The sequence below is a fragment of the Oncorhynchus mykiss genome, chromosome 11 (genome assembly GCF_013265735.2).
Source record: "Oncorhynchus mykiss isolate Arlee chromosome 11, USDA_OmykA_1.1, whole genome shotgun sequence".
NCBI lineage: Eukaryota > Metazoa > Chordata > Actinopteri > Salmoniformes > Salmonidae > Oncorhynchus > Oncorhynchus mykiss.
Window position 1 is genome coordinate 13,683,129 of NC_048575.1, and position 25,429 is coordinate 13,708,557.

The 25,429-nt window shown below is 41.3% G+C and overlaps 1 protein-coding gene across 3 annotated transcripts in view; it reads left to right on the forward strand.

Annotated features, from left to right (window-relative positions):
* Positions 1 to 25,429, forward strand: part of dpp6a (dipeptidyl-peptidase 6a) — a 367,766-nt gene that overhangs the window by 236,445 nt on the left and 105,892 nt on the right. For all 3 annotated transcript variants that reach the window (XM_036934924.1, XM_036934926.1, XM_036934925.1), the window contains one exon: positions 24,725 to 24,839. In XM_036934924.1, the coding sequence (XP_036790819.1) occupies positions 24,725 to 24,839 (115 nt within the window). The remainder of the gene's footprint in view (positions 1 to 24,724; positions 24,840 to 25,429) is intronic.

Below are 25,429 nucleotides of genomic sequence, written 5' to 3' on the forward strand. Positions count from 1 at the left end.
AAGCGCAAGTTAATTATCGAAAGACAAATAGGGGAAATGTGTTAGACCCTCTGTTACATTACAAATTTCTCGAGGTAGGAATATCGGAAAAATATGATCAGTGGCTCATTTGAGAGAAGACATCCTCCTGAGTCATGACATCGGCCAGTATTGAAATCTGACATGTATGATAGACATTTTCACCATCTAAAAGACATACTCCTGTTAACTTCCAGTGTAGAGAGAGAGACTTTATCACAGTGCTACGTCATACTGGCTGGCTGCTTGATTTCTGCCTGCTTGATCGGCAATATCTCGGATACACATGAAAACATGAATTGATCCAGGGAATCGATAGAACGTCGCTCAGTGATGCACGAAAACAGTATAACATTCAAAATGGGTGAATCTTTACTTTAAGTGATGCTAGTCAGTCTTATAGCATTGTCTTCTACAATGCAGGTGTTACTGTATAATTTTCAATTCTCCATCTGTCAATGTCCAAACATCTAGACACACTCAGTCCGAAGTGACAGTGGGCTTGTGCATCTGTAGTAAACAAATCATTACATTTGGTCAGCATGTGCCTATCTCTTCCCTAGTAGGTAAATGATAGCATTGTGCTTGTATGTATGTCTACTGTATTGCTTGTGGCACCATCAAATCAGATGGCTTTGGCTTGGATTAAATCCCTCCCCATCCCCTGATACATCAGTCTTTCCCTTCTTTGAGCCCACCCCTCTCTTTATTCATGTTTTTGTTTACTCTGATGTTTTGTTTTTCTTTTCATTTCTACAATTGTTAAGCGATGTTGGGTCCTTGACAAGTGCTATATACCTCCCACCTATTATTATTATTATCTTTAACAGCTGGATGAACAAACTGTCAAATACATGGAATTGTTTTCTCAAATTAATTTACTCCATATAAAATCCACTTTATAAGATGACAAGAATCTACCTTTCATGTGCCATTGCACGTTCAGCATCTGACACCGGGTGAAAATGAAAAAGGGGAGAAAACATGGATTACTGGGAAATAGTTCGGAGTATCAGGGTTTCAATTTCAAAGTCTCCCGTCTAGCCCTAGTCAGAGTGGGAGAGAGAGGGGTGAACCCTTATCCTAGGTTCTGCTGGCATAGTGCCACAAACCAATCTCGTGTGCATTTGTCAATAAGGTGAACTACATGAGAGTGCTTTTCTCTGCCTTTTCGAGAAGTAATGATGAAGTCTAACATGGTCAGCAATATAGCTCACCTCAGCCAACCCCCTAGAGCACCTCTTTAGTCTCCTTTAAATCCAAACAACGTTGAAATATCACCAAAGTATTAAAAAACAAATTCACAGCCACACACTGCTCGGTGGACGGATTCTATTCTATATTTATTTTTTATTTCACCTTTATTTAACCAGGTAGGCTAGTTGAGAACAAGTTCTCATTTACAACTGCGACCTGGCCAAGATAAAGCAAAGCAGTGCGACAGAAACAACAACAAAGAATTACACATGGAATGAACAAGCGAATACAGTCAATAACACAATAGGGGGGAAAAGTCTATATACAGTGTGTGCAAATAGCGTGAGGAGGTAAGGCAATAACTAGGCAATAGTAGCAATTACAATTTAGCAAATGAACACTGGAGTGATAGATGAGCAGATGATGATGTGGATCGGTAGGATAGTCAGTTTTACGAGGGTATGTTCGGTGGCGTGAGTGAAGGAGCCTTTGTTGCGAAATAGGAAGCCAATTCTAGATATCATTTTTGATTGGATATGTTTAGTATGAGTCTGGAAGGAGAGTTTACAGTCTAGCCAGACACCTAGGTATATGTAGTTGTCCACATATTCTAAGTCAGAACCGTCCAGAGTAGTGATGCTAGTCGGGCGGGCGGGTGCGAGCAGCGAATGGCTGAAAAGCATGCAATTAGTTTTACTAGCGTTTAAGAGCAGTTGGGGGCCACGGAAGGAGTGTTGTATGGCGTTGAAGCTCGTTTGGAGGTTTGTTAACACAGTGTCCAATGAAGGGCCAGATGTATACAGAATGGTGTCGTCTGCGTAGAGGTGGATCAGGGAATCACTCTCAGAAAGTGCGAAATCGTTGATATATGCAGAGAAAAGAGTCAGCCCGAGACTTGAACCCTGTGGTACCCCCATAGAGACTGCCAGAGGTCTGGACAACAGGCCCTCCGATTTGACACACTGAACTCTGTCTGAGAAGTAGTTGGTGAACCAGGCGAGGCAGTAATTTGAGAAACCAAGGTTGTTGAGTCTGCCGATAAGAATACGGTGATTGACTTTGAGTCGAAAGCCTTGGCCAGGTTGATGAAGACGGCTGCTCAGTAAAATCTTTTATTGATGGCGGTTATGATATCATTTAGTACCTTGAGCGTGGCTGAGGTGCACCCGTGACCAGCTCGGAGACTGGATTGCACAGCGGAGAAGGTACGGTGGGATTCGAAATGGTCGATGATCTGTTTATTAACTTTCAAACACTTTAGAAAGGCAGGGCATCATGGATATAGGTCTGTAACAGTTTGGGTTTAGAGTGTCACCCCCTTTGAAGAGGGGGATGACCGCGGCAGCTTTCCAATCTTTAGGGATCTCAGACGATACAAAAGAGAGGTTGAACAGACTGGTAATAGGGGTTACAACAATGGCGACGGATAATTTTAGAAAGAGAGGGTCCAGATTGTCTAGCCCAGCTGATTTGTACGGGTCCAGGTTTTGCAGAATATCTGCTATCTGAATTTGGGTGAAGGAGAAGCTGGGGAGGCTTGGGCAAGTAGCTGCGGGGGGTGCTGAGCTGTTGGCCAGGGTTGGGGTAGCCAGGAGGGAAGCATGGCCAGCCTGCTCTTGTTCACCATGGACTTTACAGTGTCCCAACATTTTTTGGAGTTAGAGCTAAAGGAGTCAAATCTCTGTTTGAAAATACTAGCCTTTGCTTTCCTGACTGACTGCTTGTATTGGTTCCTGACTTTCCTGAACAGTTGCATATCGTGGGGACTATTCAATGCTATTGCAGTCCGCCACAGGATGATTTTGTGCTGTTCGGGGGCAGTCAGGTCTGGAGTGAACCAAGGGCTATATCTGTTCTTAGTTCTACATTTTTTGAAAGGGGCATACTTATTTAATATAATACACTCTTTTCGACTACTGAACCAAATCCATACACAAAACCTTGTTAAATATTTTCTCTACATTCATTGATGTACATATGTATCATGGCATGTGTTCTTCAAAAGCCTGGTAATTGAAAGTATTGTGCACAATCCATCTTTTGTTTTTTTGTCAGCAATTTAAGAGTGAGATGGCTCCCCATTAAACCTATCCTCAACCTATTTCTAACTTCCCGCTCCTTGGAAACCGGGGCTGTGCCCTCAGAGGAGATGTGCTCCCTACATTTGTGTGTCGCTGAAGGGGGAGCCTCCACCGAGTTGGCAGCACTTTGAAAGAAAGGAGGAGAGAGTAGATAGGAGAGGAAGAGAAAGAGTGGGGTGGCTCACTACCTAATTTCTTAGCCTACAGTAAATAGCTTTTACTTGACATATACCTACAGAATACACAGTCTTTGGAAAGGAAAGTGTACTCCATATCAACAGTAGTCAACAAAATATACGTTTACAGAACTTACATCTTAATTTGATAATTTTGTTGTTGCAGAGAATTGTCAAATTAAGATAGCTCATCTCTACACCATAGTACACTGTATATTGTAACAGTACAGTTCTACACAGTGTAGTCTTTCTAGAATAAAAAGTTGTTTTTATGAAGTGATTGTTGCTGTGCTTTCATCTATCCTTTATTGGGCTTTTGTCACCATTTGTCATCCCCCTCTTGTTGAGCTGTGCCTTTCTCAATTTGCTTTTTCAATCTTCAGATTTAATACACACACCCGCACAGTCCGACGCACAAGCACACAAACACAGAGACAGTAATACATACATTTATTTTCTCGCTCTCTCATGGGAGGCCCAGAATCAACCTTTTTTTCCATTGTATCTTCTTAACAGGAGTGCAAACTGCTTCTTTTTTGGCCTTCCTACCTGTCACCTGGGAAAGCACTTTCTCTGCTATATTTTCAGGAGAAGATTGGAAAGGAAAATGGAGAGGAAGAAGAGGAGGAGGAAGATTGTATAGAAGAGAGAGGGAATAGGTGTAGGTCTCTCAATGAAGGACACGCTTAGAAAACAGGGTTCCAAAAGGGTTCTTTGGCTGTCCCCATAGGATAACCCTTTTGGATTACAGGTAGAACCCTTTTGGGTTCCTTGTCGAACCCTCTGTAGAAAGAACACCTGTAACCAAAAATGGTTTTTCAAAGGGTTTTCCTATGGGGACAGCCGAAGAACCTTCTCATGTTCTAGATAGCACCTTTTTTGTGTGAAACACACAGTACGTTATTTGTTGAATTTAATGTTGTCTAAGTACTTGTAATCGTTAACAAAACTTTAAAAAATCCCTTTTCATTTGACAGTATGTGTGTGTTTGGATGCATATTCAACAAATCCATTCACACCATTACCAGTTATGCACCTACTAAACCCCATCACTGGGGTCACTGGCTACAGATCAGTAGAGCACTGTAAATCCATTGACCTTTCCTCGTTTTTCTTCCCTCGCAGACGTCTCGGATGGTGTCTGACACTGTGTCGTCTTACCCTGTCTGGGCAGTTCCACTGACTCTGAGCTGTGCTCTACCAGCCTTGTCCGTCAAACCCGATTGGGTCCTCCATTGTAGGATTGTAGGGGTATTCTGTTGGGCCTCTGCACAAGGGAAGAATTCAGGATCACTGCACAGATGAATGACTGTTTTGGAGCCAAGATGATGCTCGCTTGACTGTCTTGTGTTTTCAGTGCTACTATATTAGATTAAAGGCGATAATTGTGCTCGTTGTGTATAATACTATTTGAAATCATGTCAAATAGTTTATCTGTGCTTGACTGAGCTTGAGCCCAGGTTTGCCTTCTAGTCAAAACAAAACAAACTGTTGAGTAAAGTGAGGACTGTTTATAAGTGACTTTAAAATTGTGGGTTGAGCTTGGATGTGGACATGTGTATAAATTACACATGTGTACATGTGGGAAATAGGACAAATATAAGCACCCACTTATTATTTTTCTTATTCTTATTGTTATTATATACATCTTATTATCGTAATTGCATTTCAAGGAGGCCAATAGTCACTATGATGATAAGCCAACTGTGGTACATCAATGGAGACCTACTTTCTAACTCTCAACCAGGCCTGTTTCTGAAAATAGTTTTTTTTAAATTGTGTGTTGTGTTTTTGAGAAGTGGGGAGTGGGGAGAGATTTTAAGGGGTGATCGGGCCCCTTAAAGGGCCCCTGTCAACACCCCAGAGAAGAGCTGAAAGCAGCCCCAGTCCGAGTGTCATCACTATGAATATTGACAGAACAATGGATGAGTCATCTAGATTTATTTTGATCCTTTCTTTATTTCTGTTTTTGTTATTCGTTTCGGCTGCAATGGCTCGCCTCTCCACGTCAACTGATTATCTGTGTCTACACTAATGTAATGAAGTGTGTGTGTGTGTGGGGGGGGGGGGTTATCCACTAGCTCGAGGTGAGTATGTGGGGAGTGGGGATGGGTGTCCTGTGAATATGTGTATGTATTCGCTTCATTGACTTTAATGAAGTTTATCAAAATGTAGATGGATTTGTTTAGGACAATGTAGACTCTCTAGCCATTTTTAATATTCCATGTGGACTTTGCAGAGGATTGAATTATCCATAGATATCGATTTAATATTTTTCAGTGGCTACTTTAAAAGGCAGGCTGTGCTCTCATATTCTCAGGTGACTGTGGAACATGATTAATATGAATAAATCAACAACAACAGGTGGCGCGATAGAAAGCCTTTGTCAAACTACTTTTTGCTTCACCAGGGTTCCCATGAGAACATAACAAACAAACTGACTAATTGAAAATAATTCAATTCAGAGTGAATACTAAATAGTCCCAGCAGGCACCCTGTGAAATCCTAGGGCAGAAAACTCTTTATAAATGTGTACAGGGCCTTCAGAATGTATTCATACCCAGGTACTTATTCCACATTTTGTGTTACAGCCGGAATTCAAAATCGATTAAATAGATTTTTTTTCTCACCCATCTACACACAATACCCCATGATGACAAGTGAAAACATATTTTTAGAAATGATAGCAAATGTATTGAAACTTAAATACCGAAATGTCTCATTTACATAAGTATTCACACCCCTGTCAATATGTGTTAGAATCACCTTTGGCAGTGATTACAGCTGTGAGTCTTTCTGGGTAACGCTCTAAGAGCTTTTCACACCTGGATTGTACAATATTAGCACATTATTTGTTATTTGTTCAAACCCTGTCATGTTGGTTGTTGATCATTGCTACACAGCCATTTTCAAGTCTTGCCATAGATTTTCAAGACAATTTAAGTCAAAACTGTAACTAGGCCACTCAGGAACATTCAATATCGTTATCGGAAGCCCCTCCAGTGTATATTTGACCTTGTGTTTTAGGTTAAATCATGTTAAACACTATTATTGCACACAGTGAGTCCATGCAACTTATTATGTGACTTGTGAAGAATCTTTTATATTTGTGTACTTTTTACCCACTTTTTCGTGATATCCAATTGGTAGTTACAGTCTTGTCCCATCAGTGCAACTCCCGTGCGGACTTGGAAGAGGTAAAAATCGAGAGCGATGCGTCCTCCGAAACACGACCCTGCCAAGCACTGCTTCTTGACACACTGTTCGCTTTAACCCAGAAGCCAGCTGCACCAATGTGATGGAGGAAACAACATACAGCTGGCGTCCGAAGTCGGTTGGCAGGCGCCTGCCCGCCACATGGAGTCACTGGAGCGCGATGGGACATGAAATCCCGGCCGGCTAAACCCTCCCCTAACCCGGACGACGCTAGGCCAATTGTGCACCGCCTCATGGGTCCCTCGGTCACGGCCGACTTTGACAAAGATTGTGATCGAACCCGGGGCTGTAGTGACCCCTCAGGCACGGGAAGCCCATTAAGCACATTTTTACTCCTAAACTTATTTAGGCTTGCCATAACAAAGGGGTTGAAGACCCAAGACATTTCAGAATTGTATTTCTAATTAAATTTGTAAAAATTTTAAAAACATAATTCCAATTTGACATTATGAGTTATTGTGTGTAGTGACAAAAAATCTCACTATAGGAAAGATGAACAGAGCAAAGTACATAGTGATCATTGATGAAAACCTGCTCCAGAGCTCTCAGAACCTCAGACTGGGGCGAAAGTTCACCTTCCAACAGGACAACAACCCTAAGCACACAGCCAAGACAACGCAGGAATGGCTTTCGTGACAAGTCTCTGAATGTCCTTGAGTTGCCCAGCCAGAGCCGGTCGAACATCTCTGCAGAGACCTGAATATAGCTGTGCAGCGACACTCCCCCTCCAACCTGACAGAGCTTGAGAGAATCTGCTTAGAAGAATGGGAGAAAGTCCCCAAATACAGGTGTGCCAAGCTTTTAGTGTCATACCCAAGAAGACTCGAGGCTGTAATCACTGCTAAAGGTGCTTCAACAAGTACCTAGTAAAGAATCTGAATACTATATTTCAGTTTTTCAAAATACCAGTTTTCTTTGTCATTATAGGGTATGGTGTGTAGATTGATGAGAAAAAAAAAACGATTTAATACATTTTAGAGTGGGAAAAGGGAATGGGTCTGAATACTTTCCGAATGCACTGTATATCTCAATTCCACCTAAAGGTAGCCGAGATATTAAACTATTGGGTTTATATTTACTGCATATATAAAGTAGCATATTCCCAATTTTGTCCAATTTTCTTTTCTCATTTGTTGGTCTTGTGTTGATATATCCTGGAAAGATATTGATGAGACGGGAAATGGAGATGAGCTTCTGTTCTATTACAGCCTTGAGGAAGACTTGTTTTATTTTTTCTGGATCTCTACCATCCTGGACACACTGATGGAGTGTGATGAAACGAAATGAAACTGTAGCCACATTGATGATCCATCTTGCATGACTTATCTTAGTGTTCTAGATTTTTTTCAAGAAATATTTGAAGCGTTGCACTCCCAACGAACAACAGAAGAACACAGATATCTATTCATCCATTATACATGAGTTCTTTCACACAAGTTTTTAATCAGTATAGACGTGGCGTCTACCTCATGTCCACCAAGCAGATGAACGTCACAGAAGATTTTGCCATGTATATCAATACCATTCAAACACTGTTTCCATGGTGATGTGAGCAAGGAACTCTCTGAGCTGTAGTATTGATGTCGAGCATGATTATTATATACTGCTAAACATTTAGCTGCCCCTAAACTATTGAAAGCTTGTGGTGTCCCACATCAGAGTTGCCATTGGTTGAAATCTGTTTTATCAGAGAGTTCCTTAAAGGATGGACAACTTTTATGAGCATCCAGCATAGGCCTATCTCATGATAGGGGATGTATAACTCCATTCTCCTGTAACTAACTTTGGCAGGTGTCAGAGAACAGCACACACTGTTTCTTTTCATATAGATTTGATTTACTCTGAACCCAACAGCAAGAGGTCCGTTTGCTGTCACACCCTCTCTCTAATGGATTGGAAATGAATCACTCGCAAATCAAACAATCCAAGCAAAATGAGGCAGAGAATTCTGGGCACAAAGCTTTCTGGGCACAAAGCTTTACATTTCCTGACCAGTAAAACTGAACGTTCTGAGAACAGAAGTTAACATTTTGCCTGTTCTGGGAATGTACATTTTTAGGTTGCAGGGAGGTTCTGTGAGCCTTTTCCTATGGTTCTCTGAACGTTTTCCTGGTAGGTTTTGATAACGTTCTGAGAACAGAAAAAGTTGGATTATTTTAACGCAATTAAATAACGTTCTGTTTCAATAAGAACTTTAATAACACTGCTATCTTATGTGAATGGATTTAAATGCCAAGCACAGGTAGGACACATGGAAATTAATTTGCTTAGGCATTAATCATGCAAAAACGTCTTTATTGTGGCACATCATCAGTGAGACTTGAACTTATGATCTTCTGTTCCCTATCAATGGAATTAGTCCACTGCACCACCAGCAAAGGAGGTAGCATGCCATGTTTTTTTTAACTCATACAAAGCTGTTCATTTTAGTCTATTCAAACAGACATTTCAAAGGAAACAAGCACTCATTAAGATCAGGTGTGGCCAATTAGTGTGCACAGCCAACACACCTGAACACACTTAACAAGATAGGGGATAGAGAAAGTTTTGTTGACGCAGAGATAGGAATGCATATGTTTTTAAATAACATTCTTAAAAGTTTTTTTTAACTTTACTAATGTTTTCTTTTTGTTTTTTTATGGAAAGTTTTCTTTATGTTCTGAGAGCATGACTTTATATAGTACTGTCAAAAAAACTGCAGAAAACATTATGATGAAGCACTGAAATTCCTACAGAAGAACATTGTTTCGTAACATTCTCTGAACATTCTGAGAACATGACATTAAATAGAACCATGAGAAAACCTGTAGGAAATGTTATGCTGAAGTGCTGAAATTCCCACAGTAGAATGTTGTTTCTTAATGTTCTCTGAACTATTTTAGAACATTCCCACTGTCAAACCAGTTGGAGAACATTCCTAGAACATTATCAAAAATGTAATTAAATGTAGCCATGTTTGAACTTTTAGGAAATGTTATGTTAAAGTAATGAAATGTCAACATTATTTTGTCAAGTTCCTTAAATGTGCAAAGAATGTTCCAGAGCCAAGCAATTATACTGTACCATTACCAGAACGTTGTGGGAAGGTTGTATGTAAAATAACCATCGGACAACCACGCTCTCACCAAGCTCTAAGAAATATATGGTGCTCAGTAGAGAACGACGAATATGGATTCTTTAGGGCCGTTGCCATACCGATTTTTGGTGGTCAAGGAGGCGGATGGCCGATATTTTAGGCCGATATTCAATATCATTAAATCAGAAAATGTTGATGAAAAAGAGAGCCATATTTTGAAATCAATCTTGACTTTGTTTTTACCAATGTAACTGCAGTGGCTTGCGAAAGTATTCACCCCCCCTTGGCATTTTTCCTATTTCGTTGCCTTACAACCTGGAATTAAAATGGATTTTGGGGGGTTTGTTTCAATTGATAAAAAAAATATCATACCACTTTGAAATGGAAAATATTTTTAATTGTGAAACAAACAAGAAATAAGACAGAAAACTTGGGCGTGCATAACTATTCACCCCCCCCCCCCCCCCCCCCCCCCTCTCCCTCCCCCAAAGTCAGTATTTGTTGAGCCACCTTTTGCAGCAATTACAGCTGCAAGTCTCTTGGGGTATGTCTCTATAAGCTTGGCACATCTATCCACTGGGATTGTTGCCCATTCAAGTTAAACATCTTGAGTGTTTCTTTAGCAGTATGCTTAGGGTCATTGTCTTGCTGAAAGGTGAACCTCTGTCCCAGTCTCAAATCTCTGGAAGACTGAAACAGGTTTCCCTCAAGAATTTCCCTGTATTTAGCACCATCCATAATTTCTTCAATTCTGACCAGTTTCCCAGTCCCTGCCGATGAAAAACATCCCCACAGCATGATGCTGCCACCAACATGCTTCACTGTGGGGAGGGTGTTCTCGGGGTGATGAGAGGTGTTGGGTTTGTGCCAGACATAGCATTTACCTTGATGGCCAAAAAGTTAAATTTTAGTCTCATCTGACCAGAGTACTTTCTTCCATATGTTTGGGGAGTCTCCCACATGCCTTTTGGCAAACACCAAACATGTTTGCTTATTTTTTTCTGAACACTCTTCTGTAAAGCCCAGCTATGTGGAGTGTACGGCTTAAAGTGATCCTATGGACAGATACCCCAATCTCAGCTGTTGTCACGTCCTGACCTTAGTTCCTTTTTTATGTCTCTATTTTAGTTTGGTCAGGGCGTGAGTTGGGGTGGACATTCTATGTTTTGTTCTGTGTGTTATATTTCTAGGTGTTTGGCCTGGTATGGTTCCCAATCAGAGGCAGCTGTCAATCGTTGTCTCTGATTGAGAACCATACTTAGGCAGCCTGTTTTCCCACTATGGGTTGTGGGTAGTTATTTTCTGTTTAGTGTGTTTTGCACCTGACGGAGCTGTTTTGCTTGTTCTTTAGTTACTTGTTTGATAGTGTTCAGTTTTACCATTAAAATGATGAACTCTTACCACGCTGCACCTTGGTCCTCACCTTCTTCCACCAACGGTCGTTACAGCTGTTGAGCTTTGCCGCTCCTTCAGGGTTATCTTTGGTCTCTTTGTTGCCTCTCTGATTAATGCCCTCCTTGCCTGGTCCTTGAGTTTTGGTGGGCGGCCCTCTTGACAGGTTTGTTGTGGTGCCATTACCTTTCCATTTTTTAAATAATGGATTTAATGGTGCTCCGTGGGATGTTCAAAGTTTCTGATATTTTTTATAACCCAACCCTGAACTGTACTTCTCCACAACTTTGTCCCTGACCTGTTTGGAGAGCTCCTTGGTCTTCATAGTACCGCTTGTTTCGTGGTGCCCCTTGCTTAGTGGTGTTACAGACTCTCTGACCTTTCAGAACAGGTGTATATATACTGAGATCATGTGACACTTAGATTGCACATAGGTGGACTTTATTTAGCTAATTATGTGACTTCTGAAGGTAATTGGTTGCACCAGATCTTATTTAGGGGCTACATAGCAAAGGGGGTGAATAGATATGCAGGCACCACTTTTCCGGGTTTTTTGTTGACATTTTTGATACACACATTTTTTTTAATTTCACTTCACCAATTTGGACTATTTTGTGTATGTCCATTACATGAAATCCAAATAAAAATCTATTTAAATTTAAATACAGGTTGTAAGGTTGTTTCCATGTGGAACTTATATTAGCTTACTGATCAACAACATTTACTTAGAAGCATCACTCCAGCATGTCAAGCGTGTATGGAAGATCATATAGGCACCACTGTTAGTTAGAGAATCTAAAATAACATCTATTCATTGCAAAAGGGTCCAACGTAACATCATGATTTGTGATAGTAGATGCTTATGAAACAAGCATTTTCCAGGATCGTGATTTTTTGGTTTGTTTTCAGATGTCAGGACTAGAGGAAAACCGGTTATGATTTTTCAACGCCGATACCAATACCGATTATTGGAGGACCAAAAAAAGCTGATACCGATTAATCGGATGATTTTTATATATATATATTTGTAATAATGACAATTACAACAATACCTAATGAACAATGAACACTTATTTTAACTTAAAGATTTTATTTATGTACTATATTTAGCCTCAAATAAATAATGAAACATGTTCAATTTGGTTTAAATAATGCAAAAACAGTGTTGGAGAAGAAGAAAGTAAAAGGGCATTATGTGCCATGTAAGAAAGCTAACGTTTAAGTTCCTTGCTCAGAACATGAGAACATATGAAAGATGGTGGTTCCTTTTAACATGAGTCTTCAATATTCCCAGTTAAGAAGTTTTAGGTTGTAGTTATTATAGGAATTATGACACGTTGGCTATTTTTCTCTATACCATTTGTATTTCATATACCTTTGACTATTGGGTGTTCTTACAGGCACTTTAGTATTGCCAGCCTAATCTCGGGCATTCATAGGCTTGAAGTCATGACATGCAAACTGTTGCATACACTCTGAATCTGCTTGCACTGAACGCTAGGGGAGAAGTGACACAATTTCCCTAGTTAATATTGCCTGCTAACATGCATTTTTTTAAACTAAATATGCAGGTTTAAAAAATATATACTTCTGTGTATTGATTTTAAGAAAGGCATTGATGTTGTGCTTTTGTGCGATTGTGCTTTTTTCGCAAATGTGCTTTTGTTAAATCATCACCCGTTTTGCGAAGTTGACGTAGGCTGTGATTCGATGATAAATTAACAGGCATCGCTTTGATTATATGCAACGCAGGACAAGCTAGTTAACCTAGCAATATCATCAACCATGTGTAGTTAACTAGTGATTATGTGAAGAATGATTGTTTTTAGAAGATACGTTTAATGCTAGCTAGCAACTTACCTTGGCTCCTTGCAGCCAACAGGTGGTCAGACTGCCACGCAGTCTCCTCATGGATTGCAATCTAATCGGCCATAATCTGCGTCCAAAAAGTCAGAATCACGATTGTTAGGAAAACTTGAAATTGGCCCTAATTAATCGGCCATGCCGAATAATCGGCTGCCCTCTCGATTATAGACAATTGGCATGTTCAGCTATCTGTCAAGAAATTGTCGGGTTGTAACTTGATCCTACTGCTACGATTGGATAGAGCGAGATTGTAACTCCGCTCCCTTTCACATCTCCTCACATCTCTCTCCGTCGCTCATATCACTTGGTGCTGTTTACTGCTATTATGAGAACTAGCTCAATGGCGATGACATTTACTAACAAGGAGACCGAGCGTAGGGAAAAAAATGAAACGTCAATGCACATCTAAATGATTCAAATTTGCCCATAGTTTGAGAAGTGAGAATGCACACACGTGTGCTGATCTACAGCTTTTTTGGTTCATAAACATGCTGGAAGATTCTTAGGTAGCTAAACCTTTTGTCAACCTTTATGTAGGCATTTTAAAACACTTTCTTATTACCAAAATAATCTAATCTGACTATCAATTGTCAATTTACAGATAAGATTGCAGCTGGTCAGATCAGCACACCAGTAAATAGCTAACGTTACACCGCAAGTCAGATGGCTTGTTGACGAAAATGGTGCATGTTTAAAATGATAACCAGCTAAAGTTAGCTAGCTACATTGGCTATTAGCTCCTATCTGATATCTTAGCACCATTTTTGTCTAGCCAGCTATCCTAATATAGCTAGCTAGCTAACACCACAGACGAAAGGCTAGCATAGCAGCAGCTTTGCTATGTAGAGGGATTATCGGCAAAGCCGATAAAGAAAGGTCAATAGCCAATAGACTAGAAAAATACAATATCGTCACAATATATCGGCTTGTTCTCTGGTTCTCAAAATGTTATGTGCTAGCTGCGCAGGTCTGAGAAAGTTGAAATGGGAAGAAAACAATGCCTCTGTTTTTGAGGATTAGTTCCCTTGCCTGAACTGTGAAACACAAGGATGCAGGGGGACTGCATATTGCACCTCTCCTCTTGCTCAGGCACTGCAAAACCTGAATATTGATATGGACAAACTGCTGTGTGGCTATAAGGTCAACACAGAAAGCACTGTTCTTTGTATTGATATTACACTGCCAATGGTACTGACACTTATCACTGCACCGCTCTGCTTTGCCAAATGTAAATACTACCTTTCATCGGCCATAACATTAATCATCGCCGATACCAAAAGATGTCATTTTTCACTACTACACTTCACAATTAACCTGTTGTACACTGTTAATGCTACTTTCTCTCTCCTCTAACTTTATGTACCTCACTTGTTATTTGGTCACAAACTTTGTTTACTGGCTCTTACATGACTGCAGATACTTTTATTTTTTTGTCACTTTGCCCAGCTGCTACCAGCAATATCACGCAACATTAAATAAGGCCTGATTCAGAGCTTATGCTAATGTAAGGACCGACGCCGGAGATGAGAAGCAGGTACGGGGAGTCAACATTTAATCAGGAAACAGACAAAGACCAAGACAAGAACAGTGCCAGCACACAGGTACAAAACGACAAACAATTAATGCTGAAGCAGGGAACAGAGCTGGGAAACAGACTAATATAGGGGAGGTAATGACAGAGATGATTGAGTTCAGGTGAGTCCAATAATCGCTGATGCGCGTGACGGGGTAAGGCAGGTGTGCGTAATAATGGTGTCAGTAGTGCGTAATGCTCGGGAGCCTGGCGCCTTCGAGTGCCATGGAGGGGGAGTGGGAGCAGGCGTGATAGCTAAGCTACAGTAGCAGGAGTGGTTGTAGTATCTAACTCCAAACTGCTGCAGGCCCTGCCGCTGACGTAATTACTACTGGCTTCATGGAACCACTCGTCCACTGCCATTATTCCCAATGATGCTGTTTCAAATTAAGACACTTGCTGTATACCTACCCTTGAAGATATTGTTAGGCTGACGAAGTCCTTGATTAACGTAACCAACATTTTTAAAGTTAATAACCCTGGTAGATATTATGGAGGGTGTACTTTAGGTTTGCCACAGTTTTGGCAAAATATTTTGATGATGAACAGCAGATGACCTGGGTTTGCTTACCCGATTGGTTACACTCTAAATTTGAAGCATACTGTCAATCTTGTGCTAGTGTTTTATTTGTTTGGGATTTTGGGTTCCTCTGATGGTGCAAAAGATCTTGGATAGCTTCTAGCGCTTGATCTCTCTCTCTCTCTCTCTCCTTTGACATACTGTGTAATCCCAAGAATATCTATTCGTACAATGTCTCTCTCAATAGGGTTCCTGTAGTCCTCTCCCTCCTACAGCTTCTCCATGCCCACCAGCCACCTACATAACAGCTATTTCCATGCATTATTTGAGCGTTCATTATGAGTTTCCTCTTTATTCCATCTGATTGAAATGCATGCTTTAGGATGATTTGGTATTCTAATCATACAGGAGAGAGCACACACCCGCACAAACACACACACATCACTCCTAGGTAGGGTTGCAAAATTCTGCTAACTTTCTACAAATGTGCTTGTTTTCTAAAAATCCTGGTTAAAGGATTTCTGGGGGGAGGCGCAATGTCCTTACCCACCCAGGAGAGGGAGTGAGGCTGAGGCAGACCCCCAGAAGTCATAGCACCACAGGCAGAAAGGCCCAGTCCCCAGGCCCAATGATGCGTTTCTGGGAGACAACCCAGGCTCTAGGCCGTCATTATAAATAATATATTTTTCTTAATTGACTGGATGAATACAAGTAAGTAGAATATTCTGGGCCTGTTCTGATGACAGGATCCCAGCCACACTTAATATTCTATGATTTTTTTTTTTTTTTTCCATGACATGTGCAAAGCTCCCCAGATTTAAGATATGCTTCAGTTTGAGAGCTAACCACTCACTGCTGATGTACAGTTGAAGTCGGATGTTTACATACACTTAGGTTGGAGTCATTAAAACTCGCTTTTCAACCACTCCACAAATTACTTGTTAACAAACTATAGTTTTGGCGGGTTGGTTAGGACATCTACTTTGTGCATGACACAAGTAATATTCCCAACAATTGTTTACAAACAGATTATTTCACTTATAATTCACTGTATCACAATTCCAGTGGGTCAGAAGTTTACATACACTAAGTTGACTGTGCCTTGAAACAGCTTGGAAAATTCCAGAAAATTATGTTATGGCTTTAGAAGTTTCTGATAGGCTAATTGGCATCATTTGAGTCAATTGGAGGTGTACCTGTGGATGTATTTCAAGGCCTACCTTTAAACTCAGTGCCTCTTTGCTTGACATCATGGGGAAATCAAGAAATCAGCCAAGACCCCAGAAAAAAAATTCTGGTTCATCCTTGGGAGCAATTTCCAAACACCTGAAGGTACCACATTCATCTGTACAAACAATAGTACGCAAGTATAAACACCATGGGACCATGCAGCCGTCAAACCGCTCAGGAAGGAGACGCGTTCTGTCGCCTAGAGATGAATGTACTTTGGTGAGAAAAGTGCAAATCAATCCTAGAACAACAGCAAAGGACCTTGTGAAGATGCTGGAGGAAACAGGCACAAAAATATCTATATCCACAGTATAACGAGTCCTATATCGACATAACCTGAGCAAGGAAGAAGTCACTGCTCCAAAACCGCCATAAAAAATGTTTTGCAACATGGGGACAAAGATTGTACTTTTTGGAGAAATGTCCTCTGGTCTGATGAAACAAAAATAGAACTGTTTGGCCATAATGACCATTGTTATGTTTGGAGGAAAAAGTGGGATGCTTGCAAGCCTAAGAACACCATCCCAACCGTGAAGCACGGGGTGGCAGCATAATGTTGTGGGGGTGCTTTGCTGCAGGAGGGACTGGTGCACTTCACAAAATAGATGGCATCATGAGGTAGGAAAATTATGTGGATATATTGAAGCAACATCTCAAGACATCAGTCAGGAACTTAAAGCTTGGTCGCAAATGGGTCTTCCAAATGGACAATTACTCCAGTCATACTTCCAAAGTTGTGGCAAAATGGCTGACGGACAACAAAGTCAAGGTATTGGAGTGGCCATCACAAAGCCCTGACCTCAATCCCATAGAAAATGTGTGGGCAGAACGGAAAAAGGCCTACAAGCATGACTCAGTTACACCAGCTCTGTCAAGAGGAATGGGCCAAAATTCACCCAACTTATTGTGGGAAGCTTGTGGAAGGCTACCTGAAACATTTGTCCTAAGTAAAAACTTTTAAAGGCAATGCTACCAAATACTAATTGAGTGTATGTAAACTTCTGACCCACTGGGAATGTGATGAAAGAAATAAAAGCTGAAAGAAATAATTCTCTCTGCTATTATTCTGACATTTCACATTCTTAAAATAAAGTGGTGATCCTAACTGACCTAAAACAGGGAATTTTTACTAGGAATAAATGTCAGGAATGGTGAAAAACTGAGTTTAAATGTATTTGGCTGAGGTGTATGTAAACTTCCGACTTCAACTGTATATCACCCCAGTATCCTTTTTTAAACTTCTAAAGAAGTTAGTTGCCGTTGTGTATGGTCTGCATTCAGGTCTCAATTCAGGTCTACACTGCTTTGTTTGCTCCCTCTTCATGTCCTTGCATTGATTTCTTCACAGCCTTTAAATGTTTGTTTACATAACCTTCTGTCAAGAACATAGTCGACTTGACTTGTCTCTTCTCTACTCGCCACAGTCACCTCCGTCACCTCTAATCACCTCCTCATTAACCCAGTACAGATGTACTCCCAGATAATTGTGCTAATCATTATAATAATTGCAGATATCAGAGGAACGATCAGGAAGGTTTGCCGCCATGCTCCGGGAGCTCACAAGGTCTTGGGCACTCATAGTGTGATTGCCTTATGTAGTGTAACGACCCTGGGTTTATAAGAACGGAAATCGACGAGCCGCACAAGCATGCTTTTGCGGCACAGTCGATAGCGCGCCGGGGCTCGAAGGTCGAGGGTTCGAGACCTGCTCCCTGCCTGTTTCATTACATTGGTGTCGGAAGTGATCGGACTTTCTAGAGACTGAGAAATTTGCTGAACTGTCTCAAGAGTCCCAGGAGTTTGTGAGATTTGTGAAAAGATTAGGTAACCAGTAAATGAAAAAGGGGACACTGTGTATTGATCACTAAGGGAGGGTTCCAGAGGCCCTGTTGGAAATGGCTGGTCAGGGCTTAATACTCTTTGTGTTGCCTGCACCCACCTAATGAGACACATCTATGGATCGTCACATTCAGAGAAATCGAAGCCAAAGGCTCCATTTATCAGCCTTGAAGGGGACCACTATCTTTTGCAAGTTTATTTCTCTTCATCCTTAATGGCAAATCATTTCAGACAGCGCCTGTTGAAATCAGATATAGCGTTATAGATATTCTACATATAAGAATCTTTCCATACTGGAAATGGCAGAATTACAGTGCATTTGGAAAGTACTCAGACCCTTGACTTTTTCCACATTTTGTTACGTTACAGCCTTATTCTAACATGGATTTTTTTAAATCCCTCATCAATCTACACACAATACCCCATATTGACAAGGCAAAAACTCCAAGTGCGCTGTCATGTGCTTTTTACTGAGGAGTGGCTTCCATCAGGCCACTCTACCATAAAGGCCTGATTGGTGGAGTGCTGATGGTTGTCCTTCTGGAAGATTCTCCCATCTCCAGAGAGGAACTCTGGAGCTCTGTCAGAGTGAGCATTGGTTCTTGGTCACCTCCTTGACCAAGCCCCTTCTCCCCCGATTGCTCAGTTTGGCTGGGTGGCCAGCTCTAGGAAGAGTCTTGGTGGTTCCAAACTTCATCCATTTAAGAATGATGGAGGCCACTGTGTTCTTGGGGACCTTGAATGCTGCAGAAATGTCTCAGAACTCTATGGACAATTCCTTTAACCTCATGGCTTGGTTTTTGCTCTGACATGCACTGTCAACTGTGAGACCTTATATAGACAGGTGTGTACCTTTCCAAATCATGTCCAATCAATTGAATTTACCACAGGTGGACTCCAATCAAGTTGTAGAAACATCTCAAGGATGATCAATGGAAACAGGATGCAACTGAGCTCAATTTCAAGTCTCATAGCAAAGGGTTGGAATACGTACGGATACAAGGTTTTTCTGTTTTAAAAAATGTGAAAACATTCCTAAAAACCTGTTTTTGCTTTGTCATTATGGGGTATTGTGTGTAGATAAGGCAAATGTGTTATTTAATCCATTTTAAAATACAGTAAGGCTGTAACGTAACAAAATGCAGAAAAGTCAAGGGGTCTGAAGACTTTCCGAGTGCACTGTATGTGATCATATTCTGAATTCTTTGATGGAAGTGGTTATGTGGTGTGCCACAACCGGAAACACAAATTGCAACAAAAAAAGAACATGATTCTGGGGATTTTCATAAAAATGTAATCCAGTCTGTTGGAGGAAGGACTGTTAGTATGTAGCTCCATTTTGAGTCCCATAGTAAGGGGTCTGAATACTTGTGTAAATAAGGTATTTATTTCTGTTTTCTTTTTTATAAATTTACAAAAAAAACAAATTCAAACCTGTGTTTTCTTTGTCATTATGGGGTTTTGTGTGTAGATTGATGAGGATTTGTATTTATTTAATATATTATAGAATAAGGCTGTAACGTAACAACATGTGGGTGAAAGGAAGGGGTCTAAATACATTGCGAATGCACTGTTTAATTGTAAACCTTTCTTAAGAAACATTTTAATTCATTAGATGATGATCTTATTGAAAATACTTTGATGGTTGACAATAAGAAACAGGAAACCATTCACTTTGAGCAAATCATTTTCATGTGGGTTAATTATGCATAAGCTGACTCTAAATAGAGCTTTGGATGTGTTACACCATTTCCTTTGCTATTTCTGTTTTGAACTTCGGTATGTCTGTTCTGTAGCATAAAATACAACCATTCAGGGGCTAAAAGGTTCAGGGTAATGTTTCTACTCATGGGAGCCCTCTGATGAAGTCCACATGCTAACCGATGAACAGGAGAATGAAGGGATCGAGCAAATGGACTGAAAATGGGATTTTTCTCCAGGAGGTGACTGAAAGGCAGGCTCAAAACGACTGCTATTTTGTCCAATTCCAGCCTTAGAATGAATGTGGGATCTTATTTTCCAACTAAATGGAAAATTGCCACCAAATTGCATGCTCTTTGAGATGGACGACACAGCTTATCTTCACAAAATCATTTTCTGGTCCTTCCCATGCTGTTCACAGGGTTTTGCTAAGTATTTACGACCTGCTTCCCAGATACCTTTGAACATCGTTTTCAGACACACAGGAGTGCAACAGGAATAAATTGTGCCCCTCCTCTCCCACAGATAGACGGGAAAATAGACTGAGCTAGTGAAGTTATGTCTTTCTTTGATGCTTTGAGATCACAAAGCCCGAGGCGGCGACTGTGAAGTGTGAATTCCATTGAGTGTAAATGACTTTGAATGTATAAAGAAATTGGTGTGTTCGGTTGCATGAACAAATCTGTGACGTGTGACACAAGGACAATAAGACATGAAAATTGCATTGGTGTATTTTTGGTTTATTGCGTTGACTCTGGCATTTGTGTCAAGGAAACACTGTACATTTCCTATTTCTTTGCAAAGGCATTCCAGACACAATAGTTCTGGTTTGGCTTAGGTAGCGGTTAGGAACAAGGTTACATAGCTTGTTTTATGTTATTTGACAAGGAGATGAACTGATATTGGCTATAGGCTGGGAAGAATCAGAGTATCTTGCAGCTGTTCCACTGGAGATTTTAGATTCATATGTAGGCAAATGTTTCCGTGTACCTCACGCACTCTCTCCTCAGAATTACAATGCACCTTTCACCAGGCGGTTGCATATGAATTAGTCTAGGCCTACAACATGTCAGTGAAGTCCCTTGATCATAGTTAACTAATGCTGTGATGGTACACTACATGACCAAAAGTATGTGGACACCCCTTCAAATGATTGGATTCAGCTATTTCAATAACACCCGTTACTGACAGGTGTATAAAATAGAGCACACAGCCATGCAATCTCCATAGACAAAGACTGGAAGTAGAGTGGCCGTACTGAAGAGTTCAGTGACTCTCAATGTGGCACCGTCATAGGATGCCACCTTTCCAACAAGTCAGTTTGTCAAATTTCTACCCTGCTAGAGGTGCCACGGTTAATTGTAAGTGATGTTATTGTGAAGTGTAAACGTCTAGAAGCAACAACAGCTCAGCCGCGAAATGGTAGGTCACACAAGCTCACAGAACAGGACCGCCATTCTGTGAGCATGTTGCAACCGAGTGCTGTCCTCGGTTGCAACACTCATTACCGAGTTCCAAACTACCTCTGGAAGTAACGTCAGCACAATAACTGTTTGTCAGGAGCTTCATGAAATGGGTTTCTATGGCCGAGCAGCCACACACAAACCTAAAATCACCATGCGCAATGCCAAGTGTCGGCTGGAGGGGTGTAAAGCTCGCTGACATTGGACTCTGGAGCAGTGGAAACGCTTTCTCTGGAGTTATGAATCACGCTTCACCATCTGGCAGTCCGACAGACAAATCTAAGTTTGGCGGATGCCAGGAGAACGCTACCTGCCGCAATGCATAGTGCCAACTATAAAGTTTGGTGGAGAAGGAATAATGGTCTGAGGCTGGTTTTCATGGTTGGGGTTAGGCCCTTTAGTTCCAGTGAAGGGACATCTTAACGCTAGAGCATACAATGACATTCTAGTCGATTCTGAGGTTCTAACTTTGTGGGAACAATTTTGGAATGCTGTTCCAGCATGACAATGCCCGTGCACAAAGTAAAGGTCCATACAGAAATGGTTTGTTTAGATCGGTGTGGAAGAAGTTGACTGGCCTGCACAGAGCCCTGACCTCAACCCCATCAAACACCTTTGGGATGAATTGGAACGCCAACTGCGAGCCATGCCAAATCGCCCAACATCAGTGCCTGACCTCACTAATGCTCTTGTGGCAGAATAGAAGCCAGTCTCCACAGCGATGTTCCAACATCTAGTCAAAAGCCTTCCCAGAAGAGTGGAGGCTGTTATAGCAGCAATGTTCCAACATCTAGTCAAAAGCCTTCCCAGAAGAGTGGAGGCTGTTATAGCAGCAATGTTCCAACATCTAGTGGAAAGCCTTCTCAGAAGAGTGGAGGCTGTTATAGCAGCAAGGGGGGACCAACTCCATATTAATGTCCATGATTTTGTAATGAGCTGTTCGATGAGCAGGTGTCCACATACTTTTGGTCATGTTAGAGTATGTATTCCTTTACCTATTTTATTTGATTGGATGTTAATTAGATTGCATGAATGCCATACACATATAAATATGACACAAAAAAACACTCACTACTAATCAGAGATGAACATATGTTTCTTCTTTCAGATAACCTTGCTGATCAATATCTTCAAGCAATTAAAAATGTTACTCTGTTTTGGCTGTTATCGCTTGGCACCGAAACACAATTAAACCTAATGACAGTCACATGTTGACTCAAGCGTGCAAAAGTGATGCGCTTGACAAATATATTTGCAAGTTAAATTAGGTTCTACCAATCAGCAACTTGTGGACAACTTCCACAAGAGAGCATACCCATGGAAACATTATACTAGGGGACCTACTCCACGCAGCAGTCATGATCACGATTAAAAACATCAATAATTGTCCTTGCAGCGTCAGAGCATCGTAGCCCCACTAGCGTTTTGTATATTGATGTGTTTGGTTAGTCAGCTGTGACTTCTCGCTAGCTGTTTACAATACAATGTGTGTGTGTGTGTGTGTGTGTGTGTGTGTGTGTGTGTGTGTGTGTTACAATTGTGCGTTACAATTGAGTGCTACTGTGTAGGTGTTACAATGAGTGCAGGTCTATTATATTGGGTATTATGTAAAATCCCAAATCTGTTGTGGACACTCCAAAAGAGAGTGATGTTTGTCCTCTCATGCTGGCACAAAGTGGCCGATGTTATTGTTTAAAAGAGCCTCACTGAGCCTCAGTTGTTTGTTCTCCCTGCATGACACTCACCCAACCAAACATATTGGACTATATAGCTCATGATTATTGTTATTTTGCAGGATTGCCAGGCAAATGATTCACTAGTAGGCTACACCATTTGTATAAACTTGTTGATAAGGGATGTGTCTGGCTCTGTTTGTGGGGTTGTTTACGTCACAGTCCACTAACTCTCCTCCCGCCTGCTGTGACCAGCCCTCGGCAGTGACCCCTGCGAAAGCACCCCCGTTTCGCCGGAGCACCGCCAGGGATTGTGGGAAAACAGGTTGTTGGTTTTAATGAGGGTGTGTACTGGGCGGTGTGGTAAAAAGCCCCTGCTGCTCTTATCTAATGATGTCTGCCGTTCCATTCAATTGAGCAAAGGAGGTCACTAAAAAGCTTACCTCATAGACCAGACCACTCTAGTCCATTAGAGCGTGTGTGTGTGTGTGGTTTGTAGTTTCTCTTAATTAAGACCTTAGCCAAAGGTACTAGCTACATACCATCTTCTCAGGTCTTTTTACCCACCCCCACTGTAAACAAATGTAAAAGTTATTAATCCAGCTATTTTGATGTTTTAGGCTTTCAATATCCTTTTCAAATAATTACTCCTAGCTTGGATGTTCTGTTTGTTGTGTTTGTTGGAGCTGAACTGTAGAAATGTCCAACTTTCTTTCATCTTTGAGTGCGATTTTTGACAGGTGTGGTTGATGTATGCCATGTTGTTGTTGTTGTTGTTGCTGCTGTTCTAAAGTAAAATAGGGGGTGCTTATATGTGAGGTGTGAAATGGAAATGGGTTTTTTGACTCCCCCTGAGACACCCTCAGAGAGTGGGGACTCGTTGTGGCTGCTGCTGCTGCTGCAGCATAAGTCTACTGGTGAAATACATTTCTTCACCAAATCCTCAATAACATGGGTTGTATAGTCTTTTGTGACAAAAAGGAAAAGGTTGAAAACCCTCTTCTCATTCAACTCCCTCCATACCCTGCAGAGACCATTTATCAAATTCGATATTGATACTTATTACTTTTCAATTTAATTTTGCACTTAAAACAATATTAAACCTACTGTGTAACTTTACTTGTTTCATTGTTTCAAGTTTTCTCCTAAAACTCAACTGATTTGAAATCATTTTTCTAGCAAAAAGCCTCTTGGCCCCGTTCCCCCACCAAAGTCACCAATGATCCAAAAGCTCAATTTTTATCTGTCACATTCATTTGCCAGTGATGGCTGCTGACTCCTTGCCTCATTTAATAATCCCCCCTCCTCCACTCCTCCTCCTGCATTTTGCTTGTGGCAATTCTCCTTGAGAATTCATGTTGTTGTTTCTGTAGTTCACACTCGTCCTTGACAGACCCATCAATTTGAGTTCTCTACCTTTCTTTCCTACTCCTTCCATTTATTTTATTCATTCTTCCATTGTTCTCTCTCACTTTCTGTCCTTTTCTTCCCCCCTACTCTTTATACTAACAGACAGTATCACTCCATTATTTCTCTCTCCCTTACCCCTTACCCACGTCTCGTTTATTTTTCCCTTTCCTTCTTTTACTCTCCATCTTACGACTACAACCTTTCTCTTGTTCACTCTCCTCTCCTATTTTTCTCTCTCCTTTCTTTCTCTGTCTCTGACCGTGTATTTCTCTCTGTCTGTTTTGTGTTTCCAGGAGCTGGTGGGGAGTAACCCTCCTCAGAGGAACTGGAAGGGTATTGCGATCGCCCTGCTTGTCATTCTGGTCATCTGCTCCCTGATCGTCACCTCGGTCATCCTGCTGACACCAGGTACGTGGAGAGGAGGGGAATGGAGAGGATAATGGAGAGGGGAATGGAGAGGAGATGAGAATGGAGAGGAGAATGGAAAGGAAAGGAGAATGGAGAGGAGAATGGTATGGAATGGAATGGAGAGGAGAGGGGATGAGGCTGACACCAGGTACAGGGAGAGAGGAGGGAAGGGGAGGACAGGTTTGACACCAGGTGCGTGGAGAGGGGAGGATAGGGGAGGGGCCAGGGTTGACACCAGGTATGTGGAGAGGAGAGAGGAGAGGGGAAGGGACAGGGTTGACCACCGTACCATACGCACAAACAGGTTTAACATGCAGCGTGTGTCACATTATCTTCCAATGTCACAGAGTAGTGCACTCGTAGCTGCAGTGCAGTGGGCTTGTACTCTACCGCAAACACGAAACATGTTCACTGCATGTAGATGGAGTCTTTTTTTCTGTTATGTGTTCTCACATGGGGCTCCCGAGTAGCACAGCGGAAATGTTTACTTACAAGCCCTTAACCAACAGTGCAGTTCAAGACGAGTTAAGAAAATATTTACAAAATAGACTAAAGTTAAAGTAATGCAATAAGGATAACAATAACCATGC